The sequence below is a fragment of the Trichosurus vulpecula genome, chromosome 1 (genome assembly GCF_011100635.1).
Source record: "Trichosurus vulpecula isolate mTriVul1 chromosome 1, mTriVul1.pri, whole genome shotgun sequence".
NCBI lineage: Eukaryota > Metazoa > Chordata > Mammalia > Diprotodontia > Phalangeridae > Trichosurus > Trichosurus vulpecula.
The window spans coordinates 37,227,854-37,250,034 of record NC_050573.1 but is presented as its reverse complement, the minus strand read 5'-3'; the positions used below and the strand labels follow the sequence as shown (position 1 = coordinate 37,250,034).

Here is a 22,181-nt window from a genome sequence, read left to right as displayed (position 1 = left end):
CGTGGGGCAGCTAGGTGGCAGAGCGGATTAGGGCTTTGCAGTCTTAGAACGGGGGAGCTAAGTGCTAGGTGTTTATGATCCAGACCGGATGGACCTTCCCTGGCAGCTGTTCTCCAGCTTAGTCTCGGAGTTGTCCGGGCTGACTAGTTAGGTGACTAGCCCAGGTATGTGTCAGAAGTGGGTGGACCTACGTCTGGCCTCTTCTGGCAGGTTTTAACAACCCACTCCGTCTTCCGTTGGCCACACGTATTAGCCAGTTTTTCCTGGTCTTTTTTTTTCAGAGGGGGTTGGGAAGGTCACTCCAAGTCCCATTCTCCCCATACACGTTTGGTTCAAGGTTTGGCCCTTCCCCAGGAACAGCTCAGTTCTGAGCTCCTAGGAGCCGAGTTAAATGAGGCGCCTTCCAGCTTTCAAACGTGAAGACCTTACAACAACAGCCAACCTTTATATTGCTTCTTCACGTTTGCCAAGCGCTTTCCCACATTACCTGGTTGGATCCTGCCAGGATCAAAGGAGTTTGTAAAGGCAGCCCAGAAGTGAGACAATGGTTTGAGTGCATGCAAACAAAAAGCCTTCCCGAGCCAATGGAAAAGCTCTTCTAGGCTGGGGTCAGAAGGAGCCCCGGGTTCTCATGTTGGCTCTGTCCCAGTGCCTGGGTAAGCTGCTTCCTTCCCCAGCCCTAAATCTTCTCTGCCAAAGGAGGGACTTGGTCTCCTAGGATCCCTTCCAGCCCTGACATTGGGTGGCTTTACAACCACCTTCCCAGCCAGACTGAATTGGGACTGCATCACTTCCTAGCCTGAACAAATAGCTGAGGCCCTACCCTGGCTGAGCCCCGGCTCTAATGAGGCTGAGACACGACTTCCTGCCCAGCATATGGCCCTCCCTTGGCTTGTTGAAGGGCAGCCAGGCCAGCTGCTCCTCGGGCCGTCCCTTTTCCCCAGCCAGTTACCAGGGCTCACTGCCAAGTTCCCTCCCTGACACCCCCCACTCCCCTTTCCTTTTGCCAGCTCTGAAAAGTGCTCTCGGCGAGGTGCTGGCAGGCGGGCTTGGGCTTCCCAGGGCAGAGGTCAGTCCTCATCAAAGGAAGGAAAAACAGGAAACGGATGGGGTAGGTAGAGGCAGACCGAGCCTGCTCCACAGGGAGAGGCGGGAAGGGAAGGCAAAGTCCTTTAAAAAGGGAGGTGGGGGTAGATGGGCCCTAGCTCTAGTACTATCCCAGAGATAGCTCCTCCCCCTTTTCCCCCAGAAAAGCAAGTCTATATACCCGTCTCCTTGTCTCCACCCGCAGCCCCTCCTGCTAGAATTTAGCCCCTTTTTTCTTGTTCTCCTGCCTCAAATACCTTATCTTGGCACTGAGGTAGCCTGGGTTCTCAGGTGATGTCAGTGGAATGTGTAGCAGGTTCTGCCACCCAAGGACCAAGAGGGAGGCAAGCATGGCATGGAACGGTTGCCCACCAGATTCAACTAAAGACCGCCTACTAGGGCGGGAGGGGCCTCGAATCTGCCTGGCTGGGAAGACAGGGAGGATGTCACGTGTCTTCTAAAGGAGTCGAGTTGATCCAGTCTCTTTAATGTCAAGGCCAGGTGTGTTATTTCCCTCCCTGGGCACCTCTACTCTCATCAGGTGGATCACAGAATGCTACGGCTAGAACATACTTCCAAGAGGCTGTCTGTCTCAAGCCACTCTTTTTTTTTTTTTTTTTTTAGGAAGGCAAGTTTCAAATACTTCCCCAAAGCCACTTAAGCAATAAGTCAGGATTCACACCCAGATCCTGACTCCAAATCTAGCACCCCTCTCTCCACTCCACCAGCCCTGAAGCCACATGCAGAGATGAGAGGAGTTTTCCAAGAACAAATGAGGTTGTGAGATAAAATGTGACTGTGGTCGGAAAGCAGCCTTCCCTCTGAGATGTAGAGAACTTACATGTTGCCTCTCCCAATAAAAAGTGAGGGGACCTTGAGGGCACAAAATGGGTTTTTGCCTTTCTTTCATCCTCGGCACTTAGTAGGGTGTCTGGCACATAGTAAGCGCTTTATAAATGCTTGTTGACTGACAAGAACTTGGCTGTTCTCCCAAGCCAGCGGGATGTCAAGTCCACAAGGGCAGGACTGTTCTGTTATCTTTCTATCCCAGTGGCTGGCACATAGTAGGTGTTTTATAAATGCTTATTGAACTGAAGGATTCTTCCCATCAGACAACAGTCTGTTGAAGACAGGGTGTACTTCTATTTGCTGCCCCAAATAAAGACCCAGTCCGAGGGGGCAGGTACCTCACCCACACCCCAATAGCCAGGGAGCACCTCAGAGATTGTATTTAATGTTTATTCCTCCCCAACAAGCCATAATCACAGATTCAGAGTCCCAGGAAGGGGCCAGACCCTTCCCAAAGCATCCCCTGCCAATAATGTAGCCCCCGTACCCAACACGCTGAATATAAAACAGTAGAGAAAAGATGGAACTCCGTATTTTAAAAACGTGTCTCTCCTGAAGGATTCCAGCTCGGGTCGGCGGGGAACCTGGCTGGATTAAGAAGTTTTTCTTATTGCAGATAAATAAGGAATCTCATCTAGGGTGGAGAACTGTCCAGCACGTTTCAAGCTCTAGAGCCACCAAAGTCCTCAGTTTGCTCCCCACCCCCTGCTTGACCACAGCAGCCCTTTAAGTGGATGGCCCTACAGGGCTTCAGAGCCGCTGGGGGTGGAGAAGATGCTACAGTAAACTGGGGGAAAATCCAGCTGCAATCTGTTTAAAACACAGATACCTCCTGGCTTTGGGATCCACTCTTCTCCCCCACCTCCAAGCCCTGCAGGGCCTGGGGGCTGGGGGGATGTCTCCTTGGCCGTTTGGGTAAAGGGGAGCTAGGAGGGAGCCTTCCCGTTTGCCCTGGGGCCAGGGAGGGTCCCCCAGCCTCGTTTCTCTTCAAAGCCAGAGCAGAGTGCTCTTAGGAGTTCATAAGCTGGGCCTGGTAGATGCCATCCTCTTTCTCGAGCTGAAATGACAAGAGGGCATTGCTCAGGGTGGATGGATCCAGAAGGCACCCGGTGCCAACCCCCGCCCTGCTCCTGCCTTGGGGTTCTTGCAGGGATCTCAATCCAAGCTTCTCTCCTGATAATGCCTGGCCTCTCCTGCTTCTCAAACTTCCCACCTCCAAAATGCCTTTGCTTCTACCAGCCAATCCCACCCCGTTCCATCCCAGGCTGAAGGACAGCTATTCAGACTGTAGAAAAGCTCCTGGGGGCAGGCACCAGCCTGGTGTTTTTCTTCTAGTCCCAGCCCCTACCACAGTGCTTGACTGTCAAAGGTTAGGCCTGGTGGTCTTGAGACCACCATGACACTCTCTCCCGTTAAGGAAGGCTGTGGCTTATTGGATCCATTCATGGAAAAATACTGACAATAATCCTTTTTTTAAAGGTTAGTGCATCTGAATCCAAAAATTCTTTCCAATAGCTTGCTTTTCTCCCTGATTCTGTGTACCCCACAAATCCCCCATGTGCCCCAAACCCTGATTTGCAAAGCAGCCAGCTCCAGGCTGCCAGCACCCCACTTTCAGAAGGGTACCTTAGGCACGCTTTCCAGCTGAATAGACTCTGTGTTCCCCCAAACAGCACCGCCCTTATGTGATTTACGTTAGAGAGACAGAGACAGAGAGAGAGTCTGTGTGTCCGAGTTGTACATCTGGTCCGCTTCTCCCTTTCCCTTGTTTGCCAATAAAGCTTTGCACTGAACTGACTCCCACTGTTTATTCCCAGCATCTGAGCCCAGTAAGGGGCTGTGAGCCCTGTCATGGAAAGCAAGGATCCACAGGGTTACCCCATGCCCTCCCTTGTGGCAGAGGACGGTCACAGAACATTAACACGTAACAAATGCTTGGCTGAATCGTGCATGTTTCGGTGGTATGTGTGTGCATGTGTGTGTGCATGTATCCGTGTGTGTGTGTGCGCGCGCGTGCGCATGTGTTCTCTTTCCAGGAGAGGACGTTCCTCTGAGGGCTCCACCTCAGACTGGGGACTTTCTCACGATTGAGGGGATGAGAAGAGAAAAGAGGAGTCTAGCCCACCAATGAATTCTCCAAGGATCACAGATAAAATACAACTCCATCACTGTGCACATGAGCAAACAGGCACAGAGAAGGTGACACGCTGAAGATCCTGGACCATGGCAGAACCCGGGCCGCTGTTTCTTTAACCTCCAAACCCAGCGCTCTCTCGGGGACTCGGGTCTCCTTCCTTTGTCCGTGCCCAATATCAAGGCAAAGTGGACAGGTTACTACCTCGTTCAAGCCTTGCCATCAGGCCCGAGAGGCAGATGCTATAGTCTTTTATTATTTCCATTTTTGCAGATGAGAAAACTCTCAGAGAGGCTGTAAGTGACTTTCCTAAGGACACACAGCTAGTGAATGTCAGACGCAGGATTGGAACTCAGGCCTCTCCTGCCTCCAGGTCCCGCCCTGAACTGCCCAGTCTATCCAGAGAGCCATGTCTTCAAGGGTACCTGGCAGTCTTGCTTGGGCACCAGGGTGGGCTTCTGAGCTAGGGGGGGCTTCTTCAGAATACCCCGTCGAGGGCTGGCCACAGGGCGGCTGAGCTCCTCTTCGATGGGCTGGTCAATCACTCCTGCCAGGGCGTAATGCCTCTTCCGAAGCTCCCCCAGACGCATCCTCTCATTCTCCAGGGTCTTCTCCAGTTCCAGCACCCTCACCTGGAGGGACCCCAGAACCCAGTCAGTCCCATGCGTCAGCCCCCTGAGGGTGCCTATCGGCCCCATCATTCAAGGCCATGTTCAAGCAGCGTCCCACCTTCTCTGTGATGCCCTTCCTAAACTCGTCCAGCCCACAGAGACCCCCCCACCCCCACGCACCCTTCTCAGAGGCACAACTTGGCACCTAACAGCTGACTCTTAACATACCTCACTCTGCATTACCTAAATGCCTCAGGCCATCTCCCACCTTGGCTGTCCTCCTTGCATGGAACATCCTTTCTCATCTCTGCCTCTCACATGCTTTACCATCCTTCAAGGTCCAGCTCAGTTCTCTATATAGTCTTCCCTGATTCCCTCCCCTCCTCCAAATGGAAGTGTTCTCTCTCCTTAAATATCACCAGATTCCTTCTTTCTGCCCCTTTACGCCCTCCTGGTGTTACACTTATCTGTGTATCTGTCACAGCCCACTAGGAGAGTGAAAGCTCCATGAGGGCAGGGCTAGTTTCATTTTTGACCCTCTATCCTCGACTCACACATCGTAAGAGCTTTGTGTTTGCTGAAGTGAATTCTCCTCATGGTCACGTGTACAAATATTCTATCTATAATTATTCATGTCAGTCTGTGTAAAGATTACACACACACGTTATCTACATGTGCACCTAGATCCATCAGTGACAGATGTTTACATGCTTTTATTTGCCTGTCTGCTGAATGAATTAACGTTAACCTCGACTGGCTGTAAAGCTCTCTGAGGCCAAGGGGCCATGTCTTAGACTTCTGGTATCCTCCATGATTCACGGCAGAGGACTGGACACAAAGCAGGTATTTGTACACATGTGGTCACTTGATGGACACTCCTGCCTTCCCATCGCTGGGACCCCCTCCAAGGAGGTTGTGGGGAGGGTCCGCCATCCTACCTGAGTTTCCATCTCTTCCTTCTTCAGCTTGATCAAGGACATGCCCGAGAAATCCATGGTGTCTGGGTGTCAGGGAGAGGAGAGCAAGCTGGTGAGAAGGCAACCCACCCCCCCAGGGCTTCCTCCTCCTCTCTTCCTCCCACAGACGGAGCCCCGAGGCATCCCACCCCTGCCCCTCCCTCTTCCTCCCTGTCCAGGTCCCTCCTCCATGCTGGTCTCCTACCTTTGTCTTCAATCTGCTCCTGGCCGGACTTGGTGGAGGCCACCACGTTGGCAGCCATTTCGTTCACAGAGCGGGAGCACTCCTGAAGCTTGCTCAGATTCCTACTGTTTTTGTCAGCTTTGACCTGCCAAAAGCCGCGGGGACCCATCAGGCAGGGGCCATTCCCTCCCACAGGCCTGGTGCTTTATGGTGGAGACCAGGAACCTTAACCTGGAATCCCTGACACTGTTCTTTTTCATGTTTCCAGACTGTGTTACAATGTCACTGGTTTCCTCTCTCATCCCTCACATTTTATTTTGTGCATTTAAAAACATGGTCCTGAGAAGAGGCTTCACTAAGAGGGGTCCGCTGCACAGAAAAGATTTAAGAATTCCTGGCGTGGAAGTACTTTTCTCAGAAAGGCCCCATGAAGTAATAATACTACATTTTAATACATAAAATTTCAATATATAAATTATATATTAAATATATAAATTATATACTATTATATAGTAAATATATAAAATTAGTATGTAACTAAAATAATCAAAGTATGTGGGGCATGTGATGATTAGTGAGGTTCAGAGAAATGCAGGTAGCTTCTAGGATGACAGAAACCCCGATTTAAGACAGGAAGGGGCCTTCCTCCCTTCTCACTTTATGGTGGAGGAAACAGGTTCAGAGATTGCCTTGGGTCAGTTGTCTGAGGTGGGATTTGAATTCAGCTCTTCTGGGCAGCCCCATTCTCTTCCTCATTAAACAAAAGGACTTGGACAGGATGGCCTCCCCCCTCCCAGCTCTGGTCATCTGTCCTCTAACTGTAGGTCCCGTGGTGGGGAAGTGGCTGGAGCGTTCAGAATTCTTGGTCTCCCAACTTTTACTCAAGAGCTCCTTGGCAGCAGCCCATGATGGAAGAGAGACAGACAACCCAAGAAGGTGATGCCAGGGAGATCCCCAGAGGGCGAGATCAATCCCCCAGAAGGGCACAGGGCAGATGGTGAACTACACATGGTGGACGAGTGGGTCAGAGTGCGGTATGCACCTTGAAAGAGTCCCCAGTGCTCGGCCTAGTGCCAGGCACATATGTGCATGTTTACATGTATGTACATACATGAGGACACTTCATACACGTTTGCTGTTTGACCCACTGTACTTATCTGATACAAGGCAGTGTTCTACTGAGAAGTGACAGTGATGTAAAAAGAGAATTTATGATCATGAAACATTAAAAAGGAAAAAGAGAAAAGCCCTGAATTTGAACTCGGAGCCCCTGGGCATGAGTCCCTTTACATAAATGAGGCACAGAGAGGTTAAGTGGTTTCGCTGGGGTCACACAGCTAGTGTCAGAGGAAGAATAACACCCAGGTCTTAGAGACTCCAAGTTCCACACTCTCACCACTAAGCTTTGTGGCTTGTTTCCTCAGCTTTAAATTAAAAGGGCCAGATTAGATTTCTAGATCAAAGGCCTCTTGCAGCCTTGATCTTATGCTCCCATGAGGTAATTCTCTGGCTGAAGAAGGCAGGGTCTCGGCAGTGCCATCGCATTGGCCCCTGGCCAGCCCCTCCCAGGACCTGGGGACCTTGCTGGGGCTGTGCTCAGGGCCTCACCTTAGAGGCGGCCACTAGCTGGGCCGTACTGGCTGCGATCTCGTGGGAGCAGACGATGAGCTCCTCGTACTTCCCGGTGTGCAGGACCACCTTATCAGCCGACTCCCTGGGAGGAAGAGAATCACACAGAAGCTCGGAGCACCCCAAGAAGCCCCACTCCCACATCCCCAACAATGCTTGGCCGGCCTCTGCCCGAAGACCTCTAGTGACAGGGAGCTCATCTCCAGGTGGCTCTTTGGGACGGTTCTCATAGATGACAGCAAGCCTCAATCTGCCCCCTTGCAAATGGAATCATATGAGTGGGGACTCCAGAAGCCAGAGACTCCAAATGCTTTATTTTACAGATGAGTCACAGAGCACTTCAATGACCTGCCCAGGTCATCCAGCTAATAAACATCTGGGGCAAGGGGTTTGACCTCAGGCCTTCTAACTGTCTGCTCCTACTTCTGCCCACTGAGGCCCACAGGACAAGGCCAGTCCCTTTCTCTCCTGGCAGCCAATGTCCAATACTGGAAGTCAGCTATCTTGTCCCCTAAGTCTTTTCTGCTCTAGGCTAGATGCCCTCCCCGCCTTCCACCAACATGAACAGAGCTGTCTGAATGAGCGGCTCATCCTCCCTGCCCAGACTTCTGAGGCTGGCCTGCTAGCTCTGTCTGTCTGAGCTGGGCAAGACCAGGCCTGACCCCGCAGAGAGCCGCACACCTGTAACTAGGTGCTTTCCTGTCCAGAAGCCTGGCCAAGACTCACTCATAAGCAGCCACCGCCGCCCCAGAGCTGCAAGGTCAGGGAAACCAAGCCAGCAGCTCAAATCTCGCTCATTCACATCACCTGAAGACAGCTAGGCCTCGTCTCCGGGCTCAAAACACCCCCATTGCTTCAATCTCCCCCCATCCATCGCATGGATTCAAGGTTCTTCACCTTCTGGTTACCCTCCTTCCCTGGTTTATCAACGTCCTTCCCTAGACTGTGGGGCTCAGAAGTGAGCCCAAGACTCCATATGTGGTCTGACCAGAAGAGAAACAGATCATCGGGCTAGGAGAGTGTGTGTGTGTCTGTGTGCATGCATGTGCATGTGCGTGATGAGACAAGCGGTGGTTAGGCATGCCCCAAACATAATCAGTGCCATGCCTTTGGCTTCCCCAGAAACTACCGGAGGTGGTTCACCCAGGAATGGCTGACACCCAAGCTTCCTAAGCCACAGCCCACAAGCAAGACGCAGTGGGAAGAACAGTGACTTCAGAACCAGGGAACTTGGCTCGGGATCCCCCTTTCAATACTAACGGTGAGAGGTTGGGCAGGTCGCTACACCTCTCTGGGCCTCAGTTTCCTCATCTGTAACATGGGGTTCATGGCGTCATGGAAAAAGCCCCAGAGCTGGGGACCTGGGTTCAGATCTCCCCTTTAACACTGGCTAGCAGTGTGGCCTTGGGCAAGTTAATGAGTGTCTCTGGGCACTAAAAGGAGGGGACTGGAGCTGGCCACCCCTCGGGGCTCCTTCCAGCCCTACTCTGAACCCCTGAGCCCAGCCGGCCGCACCGGGCTTCCTCCTCACTGCCTCAGCCACCGATGCCAGGAGGAGGGGCGGAGGGGGAGGCAGAAGTTGTTTTTCCCACCCAGGCAGCCAGAGGCCTTGCCAATGACCTTTCCTCCCTCTCCCGGCCTGGACCTACACCAGCTGCGTGGCTCCCCAGCCCACAGCCTTTGATGCGGAGATGAGGCCTTCGGTCCAGCGCGAGTTCTTGGCGTAGAATTCCTGCTGGGTTGCTGCCCCCTGGCGGTGAGAGGCGGACAAGACAAGCTCAGTGAGTGGGGCGGGGGGACAGTCGGCACCTCAGGCCTCTAAGGCTTTTATTCTCAAGATGGGGGACTCTTAGTCATCTGGGGGAAGGGGGCAGGCAATGACTCAATCTGTGGATTAAAGATGACCTTCCCTCAACCCCCCAGCATCACTTCATTATACCTTCCTCTCCTGCGAGTCACTACCTAGCTCTAAAGCAACCTCTTTAAAGGCAGGGACTGCTGTGGTTCTGTCTCTGTACCCCCAGCTCCTGGCACACAGTAGGTGCTTAATGAATACTCATAGATTGAATGAATTATCTGTCCCTTCAGATGAATGTAACCTCCTTGAGGGCAGGGACTGTTGCGGTTCTGTCTCTGTACCCCCAACTCCTGGCACACAGTAGGTGCTTAATAAATGAAACTATTTTATTGCTTGAAAAAAATGATTTGTAACGCCTAATGGGATCAAAAAGAGAGGCATTGGGACTACTTAATATTTTAAATAGTGATGCTGATGACATGTCATGTGTAATTTTTAACAATAATTATTTTCATTTTATGTTTTAATTTAAAAGTATCAAGATCTTATTATTAGCCTTTGGTCTGGGCCTGGAATTCAGTTGGGGTGAGAAAGTCCCAATCAAAGAAAATGAGGAGGAGGCAGGGAAGGATGATGCCGCCTCTGCCACAGGGAGGCGCCGGAGTGCTCCAGGGCAAATGACCTCACCCCTGGGGGTCTCAGTTTCTGATCTGTACAATGTGGACACTGGACGAGACAGCCTCTGAGGTCCCTTAAAGCTCTAGACGTAGGAATCCAGGGCAGGCAGGCTAATGTTGCCAACAGGAGGCTGGCTATAGAGCTCGAAGCACTGGGTTCAAGTACTGACCCTTGACCCAGGGCAGGGACCCCGGCACAAATAACTTTTCAGTGCCCCCGGCGGCTCTCCCAGCAGGTATGAGCTGGTATCTGCAATGGTGGAGGGAGTTTCTATGCCTGGGAATCCTCCCCCTGATGAAATCACAGTCTGGACCAAATAACTACGATGTACATACATATCCCTCTAGTTTTCAAGACCCTTCCCACGCTGTCTTGTCTGAGCCTCAAACAACCTGTGAGCTAGATGCGGTCTGAGATGCCATTTTACAGAAGCTGAGGCCCAGAATAGCAGGCTCTGAACTCGCGTCTTCTTGGCTCCAAGCCCCCAACTCCATCCACTACGTCACTCCCTCTCACCCCTGGCAGTCTGGCTAACAGAGCTGGCTTTATTAGCAGGAGGACCCTGGACGAGTGATTTTGCCTCTCTGACTCGGTCTCCTCATCCGTTAAATAAAGGAGGTGAGGCACAGGACTCTGCGGCCACGAAGGTCCCTCCAGCTATAAATCTGTAACCCTACGATCCTATCTCCTTGAGGAGTTTAGAGGAGGCCAAAGAGAAGGGGGCTGGGTGACGTTTCTCAAGGTGGGGTGGGGCAGTGGTTACAGGAAAAGCCGCCCGCCTGCAGCCCATGGGAAGCTCAGTCCTATGTATTAGCTGACCCAGACAATCCAATCCAACCAACATCGAGCCTCTGCTGGGCGGCCAGGTACTGGGCCGTACTTACAGCTATAAAGACAAATGCCCAAACGATGCCTGCCCTTGGGGGCTTACGGCCTACAACACAGTAACAGACAAGTAGGTACAGGATGGGAGGGGAGAGCTGACAAATGTGGGGAGGGGGATAAGGATGCACATGTGCTTCTTAAAGTATACTTCAGCCCTAACATTACATGTTTGTTTTCTATCTTTTTAAATAAGGTTTTGTCTTTTTTTTAAAAACCCAAATCCTCAATACTTTGGAGGGCCCTTTCTTCTGAACAACAGGATCGTCTGTCATTTGCCTTTGCGTATCCCATTTCCAGGTCATGCCCGGCTCCAGAAACACTGCTAAGCCAAGGGGAGCCCTCTAGGCCTCTGCTGGTTCTGATACTCTGGCTTATGACTATTCAAGGGAGGCTCCCTGGAGGAGGTGGGCCCTGAATGAACCTTGAAAGAAGCTACAGATTTCCAGAGGAGGCAGGAAAGATGGGCCCTACACATCAGGCATGCGGAGGTAGCTCTGAGGGGCTGCTTCCTGCATTTCCCAAGCCCTCCCAGCCCCTTCCCTCTCTGGGTGGGCTCTTTTCTCTCTGCATTCTCCAAGCCCTCCCAGCCCCTTCCCTCTCTGGGTGGGCTCTCTCCAGACTCACCCTCCCGCTCTCCACGATCTCCTTCTGTAGGCTGGTGGACGTCATCACCAGCAGTCGGATCGCCTGGCAAAGTCAAGAACCGTGTTTCATTCTAGAGCGGGCCAGCCACAGAGACTTCCCTCCCACCCCCCTCCCAAAGCTGCAAGACCACGGCGCATGGGGGGAGGCAATTCCTTGGTTACCTTCATGAGGTCAGTGCAGGAGTTGAGAATCCTACAAAGAAGAGGGAGACACACCCAGGTTGGAACGTGGTCTGGTTCCTTATGGCTGAAAAGTGCCCCCCATGTCCCAGCCCAAACATTCCCTCTTGCAGGACCCAGCAGGGACGGACACTGTACCAAGGGAAGGGGTGATCAGAGCATCAGCCCAGGATTGGGGAGGCAGGGAGCGGGGCCCCTCACCTCTCATTCACTTCTAGCTTCACTCCTGAAGTCTCATGACGTGCTTGGTTCATCATATCCTGGGGACCAACAGAAAGAGGACAGCCTCAGGGCTGGAAGTGAGCTCAGATATCAAACGGTCCAGCCCTTTCTTTCTGACAGATGGGGACACCAAGGCACAGGGGAGCTAAGTAGTAACACATTACTGTCTCATCCGAGCCTCAGTGGAGGATCTCAATGCTTCTGAGCAAACCCAGCTTTCCTCTGGACGGTCCCATCTACTCTAGGAAAAGATGGCAAGCAGCCCAGAGGAATGTGGCCATCCAATTCACTGATGACCAATCGGGGAGTCCTGGCCCCCAAAACTTCACTGGAAAGCGGCAGCTGGGGTGGGGGGGGGCATGGAATCTGGCCACTTAGGCCAGAACATAAAAGTGAAAGGGGAGGTCAGGCTGGCTGAAGCCGTCCCCACGGTCTTCTGGCTTAGGCGGCTCTGACGGCTGCTTAGCCCTGCCCAGCCACACACCTGGAAGGGGTTTGGAGTTGAATAGACGGACCCCGACTCTCACCTCAATCCGTCGAACAGCGTTTTCAATGGCAGCTGATGTGGCCGCCATCTCTTTGTCCACCAGGTCACCAAGCTCTTCTTGCCGCACATCCAGACTTTTGGGCTTAAGCTCCTGTTAGGAGGAGGGCTGGGATGTAAGCCATGCAGGGGGACAAAGAAGGGGCCCAGTCCTGTGAAGGGCTCATGTTGGGGAGAATTAAGATTTCCCTCTTACACACTTTGGTCTGTAAAAGCCATCTGAGCAAGGTCACATGGCTCATAAATAGCGGCCCAGCCAGGGTCAGAACCCGGATCCTTCTGACCATCAGCGCCAAGCTTTCCCCGACTATACTACAGGGTCTCTGCCGCCAAGAATGACCCAGGCATGCGTCCTCCGCTCCCTCACCTGTCCTAGCTGGAGGATGTCCTGGAGGGGGCCCCTCAGCCGGCTGGGATCGGCCTGTTTCAGAGACTGCCTGTCCTTGAGCAGGCCCAGGTACTCAAGGCTCCGGGCCCCACAGTCCCTGCATGTGTCCGTCAGCCCTACAGGAGAGAGCGGGCTGTTATAATGATAACAACAGTAGCGATGACCCCTTACCCTTAGAGAACAGGCTTCTACAACACAACTCCTCCAGCAAATGGTCCGAGGGTCTTTTGGCCCAGACGCTGGGGATCTGTGCGTGTGGAAAGTGATGCAGACGGGAAACCCGCCATCACTCACAGACCTACAAACTGGCTGTCAGCGAACCGGGCGGTCACCCTCATCTGGATGGCACCGGCATTGACAAGTGAAATAATCTGGCGGGGGCCACGCCGCCAGGGCGTGTCAGAGGCAGGATCTGAACTCAAGTCCCATGGCCTCCACCCTCCCCCTGAGGGGCCCAATGGGAGGCTGACACTGGACGAACCTGACCATTACACGGCACCATCCTCTCCTAGACTACATATTACCATGCTCATTTTACAGATGGGACAACTGAGACTCAACGAGGTCCACGCTTGAGACAACCTAAGCAGCAAATGCCAGACGTGGGACTTGAACCCAGCCCTCCTCACTCTAGCGATCGTAAGAAGCGCTAACGGTCTGAATAATTATGATAATGGTTATTATATTAATAGTTATGATAGTATGGTGTATATTGCTAGTATATTAATTAGCACGTTCTATACTTATTACACACACACTATATATATATGTGTGTATATATATGTATATGTATGTATATATGTATATATATATGTGTGTGTATATATATATATATATATATGTAATAGTGATAATGGTAAATGATTAATAAGAACTACTAGAACCAGCAGCGCCACGATGCTTCGAGGTTCTCCGAGCGGTCTGGTCTCGTCTGATCCTCGCCGCCCTGGGGGGCAGGGGCTCTTTTATCCCTATGTTACAGGTGGGCCCCGGGCCTCCCGGCTGCAGACCCTGAGCTCTGGGCACCTGTGTCCGCACGGTCACTCGCCGGGGAGGTTAGAGTGGGGAATCCTTCGGTGTATGGGCTCAGATCCATTTAAACTCTTAAACTCTGGGACTCCCTTGGGGTTCTCTGTTGTCTGGGTGGGATTAGATCACATGCTCAAGCATGCAGGGATGGGAAGCAGGGGCGGGGCACCGTGGTCAGAGCAGGGCCTAGACACCTGGGCTTCGGCCAAGCTCCCAGGCTGGCGGTCCTGGGGAACGGGCGATGGCCGCTGGCACGACCTCAGGAGGCAGGTGCCTCATGGATGCCTGGCCCCTGGAACCCCATTCTGAGCCTGGGCTCAGAGTAATAGAGAGTGACGCATTTTGATTTAAGGCTTGTAGACCTCTTTTTTGTTTTGTTTGTTTTTCGCAGGGCAATTGGGGTTAAGTGACTTGCCCAAGGTCACACGGCTACTACATGTGTCAAGTGTCTGAGGCCGGATTTGAACTCAGGTCCTCCTGACTCCAGGGCCACCTAGCTGCCCCCAGACCTCTTTTCACACACTATTACAGCAATGGCTCCTCGCCGACAAACATGCTGTGAATGACTCCATTTCACAGCGGCAGAAACTGAGGCCGGATAGGAAGCTGGATCGTCCCGAGTCTGAGCCCGGCGCTCTCTCCGTAATATTCTGTCTCTATAAGCTGCTCCAGGGCCCAACCCAGGGGGTCTGCAGGGAGCAGGATGGGGAAGAAGCCTGCCACTTACGGTCAGCATGGTCTGTGGGAGCCAGATGCGAGGTGGCGCTTCCATTGATGATGGTGTCTGCGGTCAGGTGAGAAAACTGGGCCAGCGCGGCCACCAGGGCGGAAGAGTCTGTGAAAATGGAGAGAGGGAGGGAGACAGAGACGGAGAAACAGAGAGACAGAAACAGAGACAGAGAAACAGAGAGAGACGGAGAAGGAGAAACAGATACAGAGACAAAGAACGACAGGCAGAGAAATGAAGTGGTACAGATGAAGTCCCCAAAGTGGAACCTGGATTGCTTTTTCCCTCTAGCCCAGACGGTAGGACTGGATTCTCTGGGGGGAGTGAAAGAATGGGGACAGTTGGAGCATTTTCTTCATCCTGAGGGAGCCTTTTTTTTTTAAACTCTGGGGTTAAGGAGGGAACAACAGACATCTGCAAGTCCCCTTGAATGTGAGAATGAGTCCAGCAGAACATAAGCTCCTTGAGGGCAAGAACTGTTTCATTTTTCTCTATGTACCCCTAGTGCCTGGCATACAGCAGGCACCTACTCGATGCTTGCCTTGTATAGGAAGCCCTTTTCTGGTGCCCCCAGATCTTGATTTGAGATAACACAAGTGCTTAAAATGGGCTACTATCTACTCCCTCTTTTGTATGTACCAAGTACATATATGTAATCTTCATCTTTTCCGTTAGAATTTAAGCTCCTTGAGAGCAAGGAGTGTTTTGCTTCTGTTTGTCTATCTCCAGTGCAAAGCACAATGCTTGAAGCATAGTAGGTCCTTAAAAATGCTTGCTGATTAGTTGCCTGAGTGAGCCAGGGCAGGCCCAGGGTATGGTGTTCCAGCCTACCAAGGCCAGTGAGGATGGTCTTCATTAGGTTGGGAGTACCCTGAGGACAAAGGCCGTCTTGTGCTTCTCCCAGGATATAGCACAGAGTCTGGCACACAGTAGGTGCTTAACAAATGCTTACAGGGTGATGCACTTCTGAGGTCCTTGAGAATCCTGCCCTCTCCCCAGCCTAGAGCCCAGTGGCTCCTGCTTCCCACTCACCGGTCATTGAGGTCATGTACTTCATCTGCCCCTTCTCCAGGGCACACAAGGCATCCAGGGCAGCCTGGGCCCGGCTCACCAAGTAATCTGGAAATATAGGTCAGAGGGGAGGGGACGGGAGACAGGGACCATGAGGGACAAAGGAGGGACAGTGGAGGCTTCTTCCTATCATCTGTATTGTGGGCCTGGCCAGGCTTGTGGAGCTGCCTTTCCATGGAGTGGACCCACTTCAAGGGTACCCTGGATCACCTGAGCTGGGGCTCAGGTGAGTAATGGGCCCCAAAGAGCCCAGCCCAGCAGGGGCCTTGAGATCGGAGAAAGCCGGCTTCCTCCAACCCACAGAACCAGCCCTTCCTCTCAAACCCTGCTCCATGGAGGGGCAGAACTTGTTGTGCTAGCCAAAATCTGGAAACAGAGCGGGCGTCTGTCCCCTGGGGAATGCTTGAACAAAGCGGTTCATGAATGTAAAGGAACCACACCATGCCCTGTGATGGATACAGAAAAGCATGGAAGACTTCTCTGAACTGACGCAGAGGGAAGGAAGTCAGACCAGGAAAACAACACACAGCGAGGTCTCGATTAGTGCAAATAAGGAATCCCACAAAGTAGCCACGTGTTTGAGTTAGTGCTATTTGAAGTTATGATTACGTAAAAAATGGCGATCGGTTCTAGCCCAAGGGAAACACGCAGTACAAATTCTAATAAGGAATTATCAGAATACACACGATTCATTATTTGCACTAATTGGGACCTAGCTGTATACGACGTCCACAACAAGATACATGGAAAGAATACTGAAACAAAGCCAAAAGGCTTCAAATGCACACACTAATTTAATTTAAATATTATAATTCATATGTGTTAATTAAAGTGAGCAGTCTTGACTCTGGAGAAGTACTGCCCTCTTCTGGTCAGAGAGGCGGGGGACTATGGGTGTGGAAGGGCGCATACACTGTCTGATGCTGGCTGAGGTTGGTTGGCTTAGTCACTTTTTCCTTTGTCACAAGGACAGAGTAAGGGGTAGGGAGGGCATCTCCAGAAATGACGAGTGTAAAAACTTAAAAAGCGTCGAGAAAACGTCACCAAAACACAAAAGCAGGGGCAAGGCCTCTTCCTCCCACCCTCCCCAACCTGGAGAGCTGGTACAGCGCAGGTGCAGGGGGTCATCCAGCTTGCTCACAGCGTCCCTCACGGTGTTCTCCGCCTCTGCCACCGCACCCAGGAGCACGGAGAGCTGCTCATCCAGGAGTCTCTGCTGCAGCCCCTGGTGCTGGGCCTCCTGGGAAAGAAGAGCAAAAACCATCCACACGATGAAGCGCCTCCTGGTCCACAAAGGGGATGATAGCGTGGCTATTATTATCGCCATCTAGCAGATGGGGAAACTGAGGTCAAGGGGATGGACTTGGTGGGAAGGCGCCACAGAGGTCATCTAGTCTGGCGGCATCAAAGTCAAACTGAAAATGGGGCCATGCCACCACAATGAGGATCGCTGCAGGCCACATACGGACTTAGAAAACCACCTATTAACATTATCTGTGCCTTACTGTATTTTTATTTACTTTGTTAAATATTTCCCAACACCATTTTAATCTGGTTCTGAGCCCCTGGGTTCGACACTGCTGACCTAGCCAAATGACCTCATTTTATAGCAAAAGAAAGGGAAGTTCAGAGAGGTTAAGAAAGTTGTGCCAAGTCAGCTGGCTAAGTGAGCGCCCCCCGAGATCTGAATGCGACCGAGTCCAGTGCTCTCTCCAGTACTCAGTGTTATATTTCACAGGAGGAGAACATCAGGATCGTAGTGGGATGTGTGGTCCAACTGCCTCATTTTACACAGTAGGGAAACTGAGGCATGCAAAAACATTAAGTGACTAGCCCAAGGTCACACAGGTGGTAGAGAGGGTAGCAGAGATGGGATTCAAACCTAGGTCTTCTGACATCCAACCAGGAGGGGCTCTGTTACACCACAAAGGCAGATGCCTTCATCCCACTCAGACCTCAGGCTCATTTTCTAAAGCAGCAACATGCAGAGGATTCCTCCCTCAAAGCCTGTGACTCTCACCGCAAGGGGACATTCACGTTTCCTCCCTTTCCCTGCAGAGCTGCTCTGCACCTTAAACCTCTAGGTTAGGATGAGGACAACCAGGAAAGACACCAGGAGGTCATAAGTCTAAGGCTGGAAGGGACCGTCATCTAGTCCCACCCCTTCGTTTTACTGAAGAGGAAACTGAGGCACGGGGAAACGAAGTGATTAAGAATCATGGGATCCTAGCTCTAGAGTTAGAGGAGCCCTCAGAAACCATCTAGTGCTCATTTTACATATGAGGGAACTGAGGCCCAAGAGATGAAGCAAACGGCCCCAAACGCAGGCTTCCCCGGGGAGAAGCTGCTGGTGACGGCTCCTCCCCACCTACCACGGGGCAAGGAGCAGGGTTACCTTCTCTGCCAGCTTCCCCTGCAGCTCGCCAATCTCCCGGCCGCTCTGCTCTTGCTCCCGGCTCAGGGCCGCCTCCTTCTCCTGCACCAGGCTCTGTATGGACTGCAGCTCGGCCTCCCGCTGCCGGACCGTGCTGCTCAGAGACTCCTTCTCCGAGTGGAGGGCGTCCAGCTTGGAGCTCAGCTCCGATCCGCTCTGCAAACCCACCCCGGGGGATGGAGTGAGGCGCTGGCCCTCCCACTCAGCTCCTGTCAGCACCTTGACCCCTTCCCAACACCGGTCACCACCCAGCTCTAATGTCATAGAACGTCTGAGCCCTCCCCGGCCATCCAGGCCAACCTGCACCTGACCGAGAGGTGGCCCCCCCAGGCTCTGGCTGAAAACCTCTAGCGAGGAGGCCACCCTCCAACTGCAGCTCATTCCCCTTTGGAACGGTTCTGAGCAAGCTCAAATCTGCACCTCCCACTCGCTGACCCCAGTTCTGCTTTCTGAGGCCATGCAGGAGAACAAGCCCATCTGATCCCTCTTCCAGCATGAGACAACCTCTCAAATGAGAGAGAAAGCAGGAGGGGAAGAAAGGGGGAGAGAGAAGAGACAGGAAGGGAAGGGAGAGGGAGAGAGCAGAAGACAGGAGAGGAGGGGAGAGGAGAGGGAGAGGAAGAGGGAGGGGGAGAGGGAAAAGGTGGCGGGAGTGGAGATGGGAGGGAGGGAGAGGTGCCTTTTCTAAAACTCCTCAATCTTAATATGTCTTCCCTATGAGGTGACTCCCAGTTAACCTCACCTATATCTTTTTGGTACCTGGCTGCTTGTGGTCTCCCCATTAGACTGTGAGCTCCTTGAGGGCAGGGACTGACTTTGGCACATAGTAGGCACCTAAAAATGCTTGTCTGTTGACTGACCCTCTAAACTGGGAGTTTAGAGGCCCCAACTTACATATCTATGTATGTATATACAAACACAAACACACGTGTGGATATACACATAAATATAAGCTGTATATATAGATCTCCTCTCCTCCTCCATGTGTGCATGTGAATGCAGGTATGTATATTTACATGGATGTACGTACACACACACACACAGAATTCCTTTAGTGACAGAGACAGCAGACGAGAATACCCACGTAAAGCACAAACATCTCATCCTCGTTTGCTCATCCTCAGAAGAGCCCCCGGAGCAGGGGCCAGACCCCACTCACTGCTTTCTAAACACTCAAGACTTCTCAGAGCGGGAGCTCCTCCCTGCCACTGACTGTTCTGTTTTCCTGTCCCCAGTGCTTGACAGGCAGTAAGGGCTTAATGAATGCCTCTTCTTTCAAGCATGCAGTCAGCCTTTCACTTGAGCCCCCCACCATCCCCACGTGGGCACTTTTTGATTGACCAGGATGCCACGAAAATAGAGAACTCCCAGGTATGGAAACTCTTTCTACTGCTGCAGGTTGCTGCCTTCCTCAGTCTTGCTGAGAGTTGCCCAGGGCCCTGAGGGGTCAAGTGACTGGCTTAAGGTGACACAGCCTTGAGCTCAGGCGTCCCTAACTCCGGGGCTGCCTCTCTGACATCAGCCCCATCTCACAGGTGAGGACACTGAAGCTCGGCTCACAGTCTCACCGCTGCTAGGTGTCAGAGGCAGGATGTGGCCCAGTCCTGCCTGCAGGTCAGTCCCCACAACAACCCCAGGGGATTCTGATCCCCACTTTACAGGTGAGGAAACAGAGGCCCAGAGTCTGGATGAGGCTAGAAAGCCTCCGAGGGAGGATCTGAACTTGGGTCTTCCGGACTCCAGGTCCTGTGCTCTCCGGACCAGGTAGGTCCGGCTCATTTCTTTTGGCTGCCTAGCACAGGGTCGTCCACCAGGGGGCGGTCCATCCATAGCCAACCAGAGCAAGATCCCCACGGGAAGGGAAGCTCCCCAGCTCAGGGCTTCACGATTCTTATTTCTCGGCTACATCCCGGCCTTCTCTGTGCCCAGTGGGTGCTGGTGGAAATCCAGGCTGCCCTTGTCAGAACCAAGAGGGGCGCCCCATTCCTGAGGGGGGTGTCAACCCTTATTTGATGTGGACTGGAGAGCTGGAGGCCATCAAGCCCAACCCCCTCTTTTTACCTACAGGGAAACTGAGGCACAGAGCAGCAAAATGACTCCGTATCATAGGACCATACATTTATAGCTGAAAGGGACTATGGAGGCCATCTAGTCTAACCTCCTCATTCAACAGCTGAGGAAGCCGAGGCCCAGAGAGGGCCTTAAACGGCTTGTCCAAAGTCCCACAGGTAGTAAGGGGCAGAACACTCATGTTCTGACTCTAGGCCCAGGACTTAATTCTGCTTTATAATGCGTCCTGACTCCCTGTTGTCTCTAAGATAAAAATAAACTCAGGCTGGCATTAAAGTCCTCCACAAACTCACTTCCACTACTCCCTATCGTGCGTTCTACATTCCAGCCAAACTACATTAGTTGGGTCCTGAACTCAACTTGCCATCTCCCACCTCCATGCTTTTGTACAGGCTGTGCCTCATGCCTGGATCCCTCCTTTCAGAATCTTCAGCTTCCTTCAAAGATCAGCTCAGGTGCCCCCTTCCCCACTCCACATAGCTTTCCCTAATCTCCACATGAAAGAGTTGTTTCCCCAAATTTTCCTAGAGCTTGTGTGTGTGTGTGTGTGTGTGTGTGTGTGAATCTTTCCCCTTCTTCGCTCCTTCCCTCGTACAATGCTTATTTATGTGCAGTTCGGCCTCCCTCGTAGACCACAGAAGCTCTTCAAGGCAGCTAAGTGGAACCCTGTGCTTGGAGACTTGAAGACCTGAATTCAAATCAACCTCGACTCCAGGCAGGTCACTGACAAACAACAGCATCTACCTCCCAGGTTCTCGTACCCGCTCCTTGTGGCTCAGCGTCTCCTGGACCCGGACCAGCTCTCCTGTTTTGGCGTCTAGCTCTCTCTTCAGCTTCTCCAGCTGGTAACTCTGGTCCTCTAACTGGGACAGAAAAGCGCATCACCCGGGGCACTGGGGGGACACTGCATGGGGGTGGCTCTGCTGTTCAATGCGTGACCTAATCTCAATCAGGGACCAGGGAAGGATGTTCTGGGGGCTTGGGGGCAAGGGAGACACCTCCCTCCTGGGGGCTCCGCAGGAGCTCGATCCAGCAGCTGTGGCCCGCTTGGTCTCTGCGTCGAGAGAACCAGGGTCCCCAAGGAGAGTGTGACAGGGGGACACATACCTTCATCTCCGACTCACGCTTCACTTGCTCCATCTGGAAGGCCAGCTGTTCCTTCACCCGGGCCACCTCCTCCTGGCTCTGCTGGGTCACGGTCAGCTGCTTGGCCGTATCCGCGTTCTGAGTGCAGACAGGGAGGGAGAACACGATCACCCCCGGGAAAGCCTCCCGCTCGCTGGCCAATCGCCTCCGATGACTTTGGCCGAGGGACCGAGTTCGGTAAAAGCTTAATATACATGGTAATTGACCTGTTGCCTCTCCAGTTAGAGCAGAAGCTCTTTGAGGGCAGGAATCCTGTTTTTGTTTTTTCTTCGTATCCCCAGTGTTTAGCACAGTGCTGGCACATAGTAGGTGCTTTATTGACTGACACCAAGTCCAGCTTTATTTTTGCTTATAGTCTAGTAATGACTTGGCTGAGGTCTCCCCTCGAGTGACCAACAGTGACCCAAGGGCCCTGCCTGCAAGGCCAGGGGGCAGAGGGGCAGCGGGTACCTTCCTCAGCAGTTCAGCATGGGTGTTGACGAGCTCACTGTGCTTCTCCTTCAGCTTGGTATACCGAGCCTCGGTCGCACTGGCCTTCTCTGGAGAAAAGAGGGGTGAGCACGGATTGGGGACGGCAGCGTGTTAACACCCCGCCCTTCCCGAAAAAATGACTAACGTTAACGAAAAACCATTAAATGGAGCAAAGGTGGGTCATTGTAATGACCAATCTCGGGCCTGGCTAGGGGACTAGGAAAGGGCCCCCCTTGCTTGGGTAATGATGATACCTCCTGTTTATCATTTATCCCATTTACGGTTTGCAAAGCACTTTACGTATGTATGTTATCTCATCACCACCCAGGGAGGGAGGTGATATCGCTTCCACCTCCATTTTACATTTGAGGAAACTGAGGCTGAAAGACATTAGGTGACTATCTGAGGCAAGATGTGAATTCAGGTCTTCCTAACTCCAAGTTCA

The 22,181-nt window shown here is 52.4% G+C and overlaps 1 protein-coding gene across 1 annotated transcript in view; it reads right to left on the bottom strand.

Moving 5' to 3' along the window:
• Nucleotides 1-2,311: 2,311 nt before the first annotated feature.
• HIP1R (huntingtin interacting protein 1 related) overlaps nt 2,312-22,181 on the bottom strand; it is a 75,095-nt gene continuing 55,225 nt past the window's right edge. The window contains exons 15-32 of the mRNA XM_036765148.1: nt 21,716-21,804; nt 21,227-21,343; nt 20,881-20,982; nt 18,011-18,205; nt 16,708-16,855; nt 15,577-15,663; nt 14,545-14,652; nt 12,768-12,904; nt 12,384-12,494; nt 11,836-11,894; nt 11,617-11,647; nt 11,435-11,497; nt 9,099-9,199; nt 7,429-7,534; nt 5,842-5,965; nt 5,619-5,680; nt 4,495-4,701; nt 2,312-2,992 (exon numbers count right to left, since the gene is read on the bottom strand). Of these exons, the coding sequence (XP_036621043.1) occupies nt 2,945-2,992; nt 4,495-4,701; nt 5,619-5,680; nt 5,842-5,965; nt 7,429-7,534; nt 9,099-9,199; nt 11,435-11,497; nt 11,617-11,647; nt 11,836-11,894; nt 12,384-12,494; nt 12,768-12,904; nt 14,545-14,652; nt 15,577-15,663; nt 16,708-16,855; nt 18,011-18,205; nt 20,881-20,982; nt 21,227-21,343; nt 21,716-21,804 (1,895 nt within the window). The 3' untranslated portion in view covers nt 2,312-2,944. The remainder of the gene's footprint in view (nt 2,993-4,494; nt 4,702-5,618; nt 5,681-5,841; nt 5,966-7,428; nt 7,535-9,098; nt 9,200-11,434; nt 11,498-11,616; nt 11,648-11,835; nt 11,895-12,383; nt 12,495-12,767; nt 12,905-14,544; nt 14,653-15,576; nt 15,664-16,707; nt 16,856-18,010; nt 18,206-20,880; nt 20,983-21,226; nt 21,344-21,715; nt 21,805-22,181) is intronic.